General features: G+C 40.4%; 1 protein-coding gene across 1 annotated transcript; it reads left to right on the forward strand.

Moving 5' to 3' along the window:
• The first annotated feature begins 4,861 nt into the window (after window positions 1-4,861).
• Window positions 4,862-6,559, forward strand: LOC133286198 (glycosyltransferase family 92 protein RCOM_0530710). Its single transcript, XM_061483585.1, has one exon. The coding sequence runs from the start codon at window positions 4,862-4,864 to the stop codon at window positions 6,557-6,559; it is 1,698 nt and encodes a 565-aa protein (XP_061339569.1).
• Window positions 6,560-11,963: the final 5,404 nt, after the last annotated feature.

Here is an 11,963-nt window from a genome sequence, read left to right on the forward strand (position 1 = left end):
GAGGACAGCACCCATACATGACCCAGAAACATCTGTCTCCAAAATGAATACCTCACCAAAATCTGGAAAAGACAACTCGGGTAATTGCAACATTACCTCATTTAGCTTCTCAAAGGCGAGCTGAGTTGGCTCCCCCATTTGAATTTGTCCTTCTTCAAGAGTTGTGTAAGAGGACCAGCAATCATCCTATAGGTTTTGACAAATCGTCGGTAATAACCAGTCAGCCCCAAAAATCCTCTGAGCCCTTTCAAGTTATATAGTACAGGCCAATTCTGTATTGCTTCCACTTTCTCCGGATCTGGTTTTGCCCCAGTACCTGAAATAACATGACCCAAATATAACAAATCATGCTTAATAAAAGTACACTAAATTAGCAAATAATTGATGCTTCTTCAGTACTTCCAGAACTTGAATTAATTGACTGACATGTGTTTGCTCATCTATGCTGTAAATTAAAATGTCATCGAAGAAAACCAATACAAATTTTCAAAGAAAAGGCCGGAATATTTCATTCATCAAGGATTGGAAAGTTGATGGTGCATTCTTCAGCCCAACCGACACGACCAGGTACTCATAGTATCCTTTATGAGTCCTGAAAGCCATTTTTTCAATGTCCTTTGTCCTAATCCTAATCTGGTGGTAACCAGATTTAAGATCCAACTTTGAAAACACCACTGCTCCATTGAGTTCATCCAGTAACTCATCTACCACTAGCAAGGGAAATTTATCTGGTAGAGTAACTCGATTAAGTGCCCTAAAGTCTGTGCAAAATCTCCAGCTTCCATATTATTTTTTCGCCAACACCAGAGGGCTTGAAAAAGGGATGGTACTCGATCTAATCCATCCAGTGACTAGCATCTCCTTTATAAATTTTTCGATTTCCTCCTTCTGGTAATGGGGGTAACGGTATGGTATTAGATTAGGGATGGCAGCCCCCTCCTTCAGCAGAATACGATGGTCACAGTGCCTAACTGGAGGTAAACTCATTGGTACTTTGAACACATCTTGATATTCCTTCAGTACTTGTGTAATAGTAGGAGGGTGCTCTTCATCATGAACCTCAGCAGACAATAAATTCAATTCAACATAAAATCGTTCAGCCCCTTTCCTCAAAGCTCTACCCAACCCCTTGAAAGTAACACTTCCCTTCGAGATGTGGGATCCCCACGTAACTCGACCATTCTCCCCTCCCACTGAAAGCGTAAGATCAATTTTTTGAAACTTGCTTGAATTTCCCCAATCCCCTCTAACCATGCAAACCCCAGAATGACATCAACTCTTCCCAAGTTAAATAACTAACAGACTTGTTCAATAGTCATACTTGGTAATTTCAATAGTACCTTCCTACAAACCCCCTTACTGACTGCTCGATACCCATCTCCCACCTCTACGGCATACTCCTTTGACCTTTCCGCGACCAGATTTAATTCCTCAACCACGTGTCCATCCAGAAAGTTGTGGGATGCACTTGTATCAATCAAAATCATCGCCTTTCTGCCCCTGATTTCCCCTTATATTTTCAGAGAACGCCGTGATGTCAAACCCACAATACTATGGACGCTGAGTTGTAACGGTCCTTGCTCTACATCTCTGTCATCTCCATTCGCCGTTTTCATATCCTCTTCCTCGGGAATCGTCTCCCCAACACCCAACATTATCACCGACAGGTTGGGTTGCTGACAAATATGGTCAGGTGAGTATGGAACATCGCAGCAAAAACACAAGTTCTTCCGCCTTTTTTCAGCCACCTCATCTGGTGAGAGATGTCTCTATCTGGTCCCTCTTCCTCCCCCAATTGCATTAGGGTTTCTTGTATTAGTGTTGCTACCTTCGTATAAGGCAATAGAGTCCCCTAAATTTTCTTCAGCATTATTCATAGCAAAATTACGTCCCTGTCCTCCATTTTGGGTTATGCTACGAGAGCCCATGGTCTCGTTCCCCTTATGTCCTTCTGTTCCATTTGGGCTCTAACCCGTAATGAGCCTAACATCAATGTTGGATGAAGCCTGATTCGGAAAGGTTGTTCGAGTGTGAAACCCGCTTCCATGTTCGGAGCGTCCAACAATTAGCCCAACCCACTCCCTTACCTTCTCATTCTCCTCCACTCTCTGCGCCAAGGTCATCATTCGATCAAAGTCAGTCAAAGCATGGAGTCTCACCTCAGCTATGATTTCTTCCTTCAGGCCATTAAGGAAGGTAGCTTGCATCATTTTTTCTTCCGTGTAATGACGTGGCACCGACAGAAGCTCAAATAGCTATCTATACTCAACAACTGTCCCCTCTTGTCTGAGGCACATCAATGCTTCATACGGATTCCCCGATGATGAACTGTGGAATCGCTCTAAAATTGCAGATCTAAACCTGATCCAAGTAATGGTTGGATTATGGCTCTTCCACCATTGAAACCAATTGAGAGCTCTCCATTCCAAACAAATCGCCGTTGTCTCTACTTGCTCATCAACCGCAACGTGATTTATCTGAAAATAGCGTTCAGCACGATACAACCATCCGTAAGGATCATCACCATTAAAACAAGGCACCTCTATTCTACGCGTACGTTCTTCTTCTCTCACACGGTTGGCCCTATTCCCCTCTTCACCATCCTTGTTGCCATTGTCGTTCAAGTTACAATTTCTGTTTCCACCTCCATTCCTCGACTCACGATCCTCCGTCCTCATTTCATTTACTCGGTCTACGAGCTCCAACACCGTCATGTTCAATTGACGAAGGGATTCTTCAATTCCCCCTAACCTTTCATTTGTTTGAATGCTTCCTCTTTCTAAGTCCTCCAATCTCGCTTCCATTCTCGTTACTACCATATAGTGCTTCTCAAGATCAATAGAGCTTTGATACCAAATTGATGGCACCAAAATTGTATAACAGTAATTTTTGTATTAATATGAGAGCTTAGCCCTTGCAGTAATATTCACAGACTCACAAGTAATGAAAAAGAGACAATTCAGCAACAGACTCCATGACTCTAATCCAAATAACATCAATACAGATTCACCAAATTGACTACTACATAGACTCCTTGTAATTATACTCGTAATGACACTAATAACCAGCAAAGATAAAGACAATTCAAGACACTCCTCTCTACAAGGAACGACCCACCTTGCAGAGCTATCCAAATCCCCTTTTCCGGTTTACACAAATTCTATACCCCCTACCATTCCCCACCTTTCCAATATAACTAAATCCCCTTACTTCCCTTGCCTTCCTCCCACTACTGATTCTCCATTTAGAGCTAACCATCTTCCCCTCTCTCTCTTTGATCACCCTCATGCTGTTATTTTCCAGGTCATCCGCCACTTCATCAGGCTCTTGTGTAGCCAGCCCATCATCCATTTCATCTCTTACCTCCACCTCATCATTCACTTTCACAGCCAACTCCTCAGCCACTTCATTACCTATTTTTGCTGCTTGTTGGTCGCTCTTTCTTCCCTTTTTCCTCTTGTACACATATTTTAATGGTATAGGTACATCAAAGTGACAATCCCATTTTGGGATATATCTATGCTTCCTTTCAGCCGAGCCATTTAGTTCAAGAGTATTGCGATGAAATATGCCATGATTAGGATATTTGGTGAAAAGAGTATACTCTTACCATAATCAAATCAGATTGAAAGGCTTAATCTTAGCTACAATTTGGTGCTCAACCATAAAAATGAATAACAGTTCCTCACCTTGAGACTTGTGTAACAAGAAAATCGAAGTGTGTCTAGAGTAAGCATCAATGAAGTGAATGCAATAACAATTACCATTTAAAAAAGAATTGGAGAAGGCCCCTATATATCTGAGAATATCAAGTCATAGTATTGAACGAAACAGAAGTTGAGGTAACAAAAGGCAACTTATGTGTGCTTTTCCCATACAACAAGCTTCACACAAAGAAAGGGTACTTTATTCATTTTAATAGTAACATTGGACCTTTTTAGTACTAGATTTATAGTTTTTGCTGAAGCATGACCTTGAAGAATGGCAATTTTGTGAAATTGCAAAGCTATATGATAAGTGTTGGGCAGTTCCAACTTTATCTCATCAATATGAAACGTAATTTGCCTGAGAGATTATGGCAGAGTTGTAAAAGTAGCATCCCAGAAATGGTTCAAGCTTTAGTAAGGATGAACGAGTTGACTAATTAGCTCTATTTGAGTGATTGTGATGAGATAGAATGGCCAGCACATGAAATTGGCTTCTTGCAAATATTGGAAATACTAGAAAAATATAATTGCTGTAATTTACAGATCACATTTCCTTGCGAAAGCAAATTATGCAATTTTATGGGATTGGCAAACAAGAATGTCCCAAGATGAGATCACTCTTCCCAATGGTTTATTCTGTATTGAATTGATGTCAGGAAAATATAAATCTTTCAAAAAAAATGAAGGGAAAAAAAAAAATTGACAACTATAGAGTCTCGGGCTATGTGAGAGAAAGATAACAGAACTATTATTATCGACAGGAGGAAAATAAATATACATATAAGTAGTAGTAAATAAAACAATGAAGTGGCATGAGGATGTTAGTGGTGATTGAGGAAGTGGCCCTTCGAATTTACGTTGAAGAGGACGAGCAATGCAGGATTTAAAGACCGCATGCAAACCGACATACTCGGTTCAACTACAAGTAAATGAAGGTTCATAAATTAGACATTCTCTTTCTCTCTCTCTCTCTAACTCTTTCTCTTCCATTCAATTCCCGTTTTTCACTCTCTTTCCCTTCCGCTACCTCTGTTTCTTTCTTCTTCCGAAAAAGAAAGAAAGAAAGGAAGAAAATCATACCCTACGCTCATCTAAACTGAATGACATGAAGCAACCCAAAGAACACTATTCTCCTCCACTTTTATGCTTCTCTCATGAGAGATCGTAGGAAACGAAACGGCGTCGTTGCATGGAGCACGTTCTTCTGGTGCACCCTCCTCATTGTCTTCTCTTCCGTCCTCTTCACCACCCTCACCTTCTCCTCCCTTCGTCCCTTCTCCTTTCACCCAAACGCCGTCTACAAATGGAGAAATCCGGCCATGGAAGCAAAATCCGGCTACTCTCCGGCAACAATCGCCGTCAGGGAAACAGTTATGCTTCCGGATCAGGCTCTCATTTTCCTCAATTACCCTCCGTCTTTTCGCTTTTATACCAAACGTGACCTCCACTGCGTTTATTTCAGCGCTGACTCGTCCAGGCCTCAGCTCACTGAGCCGCCGATTCAAGTCCACCCTGCTCGGCTCCACGAACAGATCGTACGGTGCTCGCTCCCTCCACGTGGCTACAATGTATCGCTTCAAATTAGTTCAAACGGTGCCGTTCAGGCAAGAGACTCATCAATCCACAACTGGGACCCACTGGTCTACGAAGCACTCTTCGACCGCGACAACACCACCATCGTGTTTGTGAAGGGCCTCAATCTCCGTCCCGAGAGACTCGCTGAACCGTCTAGATTCCAATGCGTGTACGGCTGGGATTTCACTAAGCCAAAGTTCTTGTGGAAAACCGACGTCGTATCCGTTGCCCAAGAGATTGTACGATGCAGAACCCCCATGGGCATTTTAACCGACCAAGGCCAAGGCCAAGCCCATTTTGTTAAAGTCTCTGTTCAAGTAGAAGGGAAGGGAATATTTCCCTCTATAGCCAGGCCCGGGCTTCGTTCACACAACCCAACAAACAAAAAAGCCCACGAGATTTGTGTGTGCACCATGCTTCGCAACCAGGCCCGGTTCATAAAAGAGTGGGTGATGTACCACACAAGAATCGGAGTCCAACGCTGGTACATCTACGACAACAATAGCGATGACGACATAGATAATGTGATTGAGTTCCTGCAAAATGCTGGATACAACATCACGCAGCACCTGTGGCCCTGGGTCAAGACCCAAGAGGCTGGGTTTGCCCATTGTGCCCTACGGGCCCGGGCCTCATGCGAGTGGGTTGGGTTTTTTGACGTGGACGAGTTTTTCAACATTAAAATAAAAGGGGGCTTGCATCATGTGATCTGGCACCATGCCAGGCCCGGAAGCAACGTGGGTGAGATAAGGACACCATGCTACAGTTTTGGGCCTTCGGGCTTGAAAGATGTGCCGCGACAAGGAGTGATGGTGGGGTACACGTGTCGGCTGGTGGCACGTGAGAGGCACAAGAGCATAGTAAGACCTGAGGCATTAAATCAAAGCCTGATCAACGTGGTGCACCATTTTCATTTAAGTGCACCATTTGTGGCCGTTGATGTGGATTATGGTGTGATGGTGATTAACCACTATAAGTACCAGGTGTGGAAAGTGTTTAAGGAGAAATTCTATAGGAGAGTTGCGACTTACGTGGCGGATTGGCAGGAAGAGCAAAATGTGGGGTCCAAGGATAGAGTGCCCGGTTTGGGGACCAAAGCGGTCGAACCGGCTGATTGGTCAAACCGGTTTTGTGAGGTTAGGGATATGGGTTTGAGGAACCGGGTGTTGAGGAACTTTGTGGACCGGCGAACCCGTCTTTTGCCGTGGCAACCCGAGTTTGAGCATCATATTAAAAAGAGGCGAAGACGAAAAGAGAAAAGGCCTCTTATGATATGATCACGTTATAATCCTCTCGTTCTTTTAAATAACATAACTTATATTCTTTCATTCTCACAAAGATAGGTGAGATCCACACATTTATTTATTTTTTATTAACTCTCTCCTCCTTTATTTATCTCTTTCTCTCTTTTAAAATGACATAATTTTATATCTTTTAAAATGTCAAACATTTTTGCCTATTGTTATTGTTTTTGGTTGTGGATTCTCTTTTTATGTCCCTCTTGGATCTGTGATCTACAATTGTGTAGAGATGGCTTAGTTGATTTTATTTTATTTTTTATTTATTTATTTTATACATAGATACAAGGCAAGTGACATAGTTTCATGACACTTTTTTTTCTTAATGCATTGTTACAGCAAATATACGTTATTAGAATTCAATGGGCATTATGTTGAGTAATGTATATTTAAATATTAATATACAATAAATAAATAAGATAAGAAAAATAGAAATAAGGTTTTAAAATTGGATATTGTTATGTAAATGCATATTGTCAACATGTAATATAGAATTGTAAGTTTAGATATCATTCCCATTGAGATAATTTATAAAGTTCAAAATTATGCAAAGTAATAAAAAAATATCGATTTTTATGATTGATTCTAAAAGTAAAAGGCAAGTAAAACTAAAACTAACTAATTAAAACAGAATACAAAATTCAGATTAAAAGTGTACATATGGAAGATAGGTTATGATCAATTTCCTTAACACTGCAATGGAAGTAATCGTGCTATAACAATGCTTTATTAATGCCTAATTAGTAATAGAACATGTGATTTTATTCAGGGACTCTCGTCAACCTTAGATGTATAACACAACACTTAATACCCATATCTTTATGCTAGAATTAACTACCGAATTCATTGAAGAACAAGTTGAATGGCTTTGTGGTGCGAACCTTCTCTCTTTCCACAACTTAATTAATTAAGTTCTTTGACCTAATTAATCCACACTACCTAACAAGGGTTTGGATTCAGAAACCTTTTACCCTCGGCCTCTTCAATATCAAGTATGTACCTCTCGACATGCACACATCCAAGCTTTTGGTGTTTGCTTTAGCCTATAGAGTGCCTTCTTTAGCTTCAATAATTGTCCTTTGAATTGTACCCAGTTAGTTGCTTAATGTATACCTGTTTAAGAACTCCATTCAAAAATGTTGACTTTATATTCATTTGATGAATGCTCCACTTGTTTTGGGTTGCTGAAGAAATAACTAGTCTAATAGTTTCTAAGTGAGCAACAAAAGCAAATACCTTATCATAATCTATTCCAGGTCGTTGACTGTAGCCTTTTGTCACCAATCGTGCGTTGTTTCTCTCAACTTCTCCTTTTATTTTTACTTTGTAAACCCACTTCACTCCAATTGCCTTGTTCCCTTTTGAAAGTGTGGCTAGCTCCCATCTTCTATTCATCTCAGTTGCCTTAATGTCTTCATTCATTGCTTCTCTTAATTTCTTATTTGAATTACTTCTTGAAAACTAACTAGTTCATAGTGAGCAAATAGGCAAAATAGAGTGAGATTACCTTGGTTATTCGTTACCTCATAAAGTTCATGGAAGCTCCTCAAGCGTTGTACTCTTTCACTTGAACTTCTAGCTGACAATGGTTTTTCTTGATGACTTGAGGTCAGTGAAGTTGGGGGAGTAATAGTTTCATCTCTTTCTTGTTCCATCCTTGGTTATTTATCTCTTCTTCCTCCTTAAGGTAGGCAAAGAAGTTGTAGTCTTCACTATGTAGATCCCAATTCCATTATTCTTCTTCATTTCCATATCTCGACAAATGATAGTCTTTCCTTTGTTAGGATTGTAAAGTTTATAACCTTTAGAATTTGAATCATACTCGATCAATATAAGCTTCTTACTATTGTCATCGAGCTTGGACCTCCTCTCATCATGGATATATATGTAGGCTATACTTCAAATATTTTGAGATGAGAGATCCCGAGCTTTCTTTCACTCCATACTTCTTGTGGCTCTTTTGACATGCACTTCTTATTGGCAATGGTTTGAAAAATCGATAACAGTTGTCATGGCTTCAGCCTAGAATTCCTTTGGCATCTTCTTACTTTTGAACATGCTCTTTGCCATGTTGAGAGTTATTTCATTCTTCCTTTCATCCACTCTATTTTGTTGCGAGCTTCTAGGAACGATGAAAGGCTTTCAAATTCCATTATGTTCACAAAATTCTTGGAATTCTTTATAAGTAAACTATCCATCCCCATCGGATCCCATGCCCTTGATTTCACTTCCACTTTCTTTCTCTATACTAGCCTTCAATTTTTTGAATACTCTAAACACCTCAGACTTTTGCTTTAGAAAATGAGGGGGGGATATTCTTATTATCAAAAAATTCACTACCAATCCACTACCTATCTAATCACAATTAGATCAAAATTTTCTCTCTCTTTAGAAACTTTTCAGCATTCTCCCTCTTTGATCCAATGGTGATTAGATAGGTAGTGAGTTAGTAGTGGATTTTTTTGTTAGTCATAATATCCCCCCTCTTAGAAAATACACCCATATCTTCTTTGAGAAGTTGTCTATGAAGAGAAGAAAGTAATTATTCTTATCAAGAGAGCTTAGCTTCAATTGTGAATATACGTCTGTATGGATGAACTATAGTGGCTTATTCGCTCTTGATAAAGACTCCCTTAAAAAATATTCTGACATTACTTCCCTTTTGTAAGCATCCTTAACATATTTGGTCTGGTTGATGGATGGAAGGCAATCCTTTCATCATCTCTTTCTTGTGAAGCAATTCAAGACCATCAAAGTTGAGTTGCTCAAATTGCACATACCATAGCCAAGTTGCATCTTTGTAGCAAGCTTTGAGACACTTTGTGATGTTATGTTTTAGCAAAAACATTCTTCTTGACATAGGCACTTTAGCAATCAAGTTACTTTGATTGTCTCTTAAAGAAAGAATTTTATTTTTTAAGCAAACATCATACCATTTCTCTAAGAGTTGTCCCAAACTCAAAATATTATTCTTCGTGTTGGGAATATATTAACATTCAAAACGAATTTGTGCCTATCATCTTTTAATCAGATAAGAATTTTACCTTTTTATTTCACAATATCTTTGATTTATCTCCGAACAAGACATTTGTTTCCACTAATTTGTTAAGTTTCGCGAACGTGAATCTTTTTCCACACTTGTGATTGCTCGCTCCCAAATCTAGATATGTGTATTCTCTTGTTCTCCTATGTTGTCTTTTTGCACCACTAATAGAGTTCCTTCTTCATGACTTTTATCCTCCACGTAGTTTTCTTTATCCTCAATCTTTCTTGAAGGAGCTTTAAAATTGGAAGCATAATGGCCGAACCTCTTAAGGAAGAAGTTTACATGAAACCTATTTCTAGCCTCAATAAGTTTGCAAACTTAATGGAGCTCCCAAAGATTTTAAGCAAACTCCACAGGCATGGTATTCAAATTTTAGCATTGCAGTGACTCATCTAGGTTTTACTGTAAGTGATTATGATTACACACTCTTCATTAAATCTTTTGCCCAAGGAATTATTTGTGTTATATCTATGTTGATGATATGATTTTAATTAAAGATGATCTTACTGGGATTTTATATCTTAAACATGCCCTTAATAAATAATTAGAGATGAAGGACCATGAGTTACTTAGTTCTTTTTTGGGACTTGAAGTTTCACCAGTCTCTGTGGATATACTCTCTCAAGTCGAATGTGTTTATGATCTTCTTTCTTGATCAGGTATTACTGATAGCAAAGTTGCTTCAACACCACTTGATAATAATGTCAAGATCAACTTTAATGATAATACTCTTTTTAGTAATCCTACATTTATTGTCATTTGGTAGGAAGCTTGATCTTTCTTACAATTATTCATCTTAACATAGCTCACATTTTTCATATGGTCAGTGAGTATGTAACATTCCGAGCGCTGACGAGGGCGGAGAGTGATCGTCGGCGCGAAAGGGAATGGACAAGGAACGACTTTTGGCAGGCTTCCAGCGACAGGGGTACATGAATGAATCGAATCAACACCCGAAAGAGAGGGATTCCAGAGACTGTGCTGGTATGGGACGATACAGTTAGCAATAACTTATAAGAATTAATTGGTACTACCTATACTAACAAGATGCATCTACTTTTCGGTAGCCTAGAACGGAAGAACTCCATAGTTAAGCGTGCTTGACTTGGGGCCATTCTGGGATGGGTGACCTCTTGAGAACTTTTCCCGAGAAGTGTGTGAGTGAGGACAAAGCACGCTGAAAATTCTTGTGTTAGTGTGTGGGGACAGTCGTTGATCCTTGCAAGTTTCCAGGCGTTACAAATGGTATCAGAGCAGGGCCTTTATTCCAGTACGGTGTGGTTCGAGGACGAACCAAGCGGAAGCTGGTGGGCATATAACATCCCAAGAGCTGACGAGGGCGAGGAGTGATCGCCGGTGCGAAAGAGCATGGACAAGGAGCGGCTCCTCGCAGGCTTCCAGCGACAGGGGTACATGAATGAACCGAATCAACACCCAAAAGAGAGGGATGCCAGAGACTGTGCTGGTATGGGACGGTACAAATGGGAATAACTTATAAGAATTAATTGGTACTACCTATACTAACAAGATGCATCTACTTGTCGGTAGCCTAGAACGGAAGAACTCCATAGTTAAGCATGCTTGACTTGGGGCAATTCTGGGATGGGTGACCTCCTGAGAACTTTTCCTGGGAAGTGTGGGAGTGAGGACAAAGCACGCTGAAAAGTCTTGTGTTAGTGTCTGGGGACAGTCGTTGATCCTTGCAAGTTGCCGGGCATTACAAATGGTATCAGAGCAGGGCCTCTATTCCAGTACGGTGTGGTTCGAAGACGAACCAGGCAGAAGCTGGTGGGCATGTAACATCCCGGGAGCTGACGGGGGCGAGGAGTGATCGCCGGTGTGAAAGAGCATGGACAAGGAGCGGCTCCTGGCAGGCTTCCAGCGACAGGGGTACATGAATGAATCGAATCAACACCCAAAAGAGAGGGATTCCAGAGACTGTGCTGATATGGGACGGTACAGTTGGGAATAACTTATAAGAATTAATTGGTACTACCTATACTAACAAGATGCATCTACTTTTTGGTAGCCTAGAACGGAGAACTCCATAGTTAAGCGTGCTTGACTTGAGGCAATTCTGGGATGGGTGATCTCTTGAGAACTTTTCCCGGGAAGTGTGTGAGTGAGGACAAAGCACGCTGAAAAATCTTATGTTAGTGTGTGGGGACAGTCGTTGATTCTTGCAAGTTGCCAGGTGTTACAGAGTACATCTTTGCTCCTCGAAGACTTGATTTGGCTAAATATCAAGCTCTTGCTGGCACGAACCAAAAGACGTAGGAGTTTGATATTCTATTGTTACTACCATTTGTTGTGACAAATAATGTGCCATGAAAATTG

The sequence above is a fragment of the Gastrolobium bilobum genome, unplaced genomic scaffold, assembly GCF_033153095.1.
Source record: "Gastrolobium bilobum isolate Gb01-03AN ecotype WA unplaced genomic scaffold, APGP_CSIRO_Gbil_v1 utg207921, whole genome shotgun sequence".
Lineage (NCBI taxonomy): Eukaryota > Viridiplantae > Streptophyta > Magnoliopsida > Fabales > Fabaceae > Gastrolobium > Gastrolobium bilobum.

Coding starts and splice junctions, on each gene's coding strand:
- LOC133286198 (XM_061483585.1), top strand. CDS start 4,862: ATGAGAGATCGTAGGAAACGAAACGGCGTCGTTGCATGGAGCACGTTC.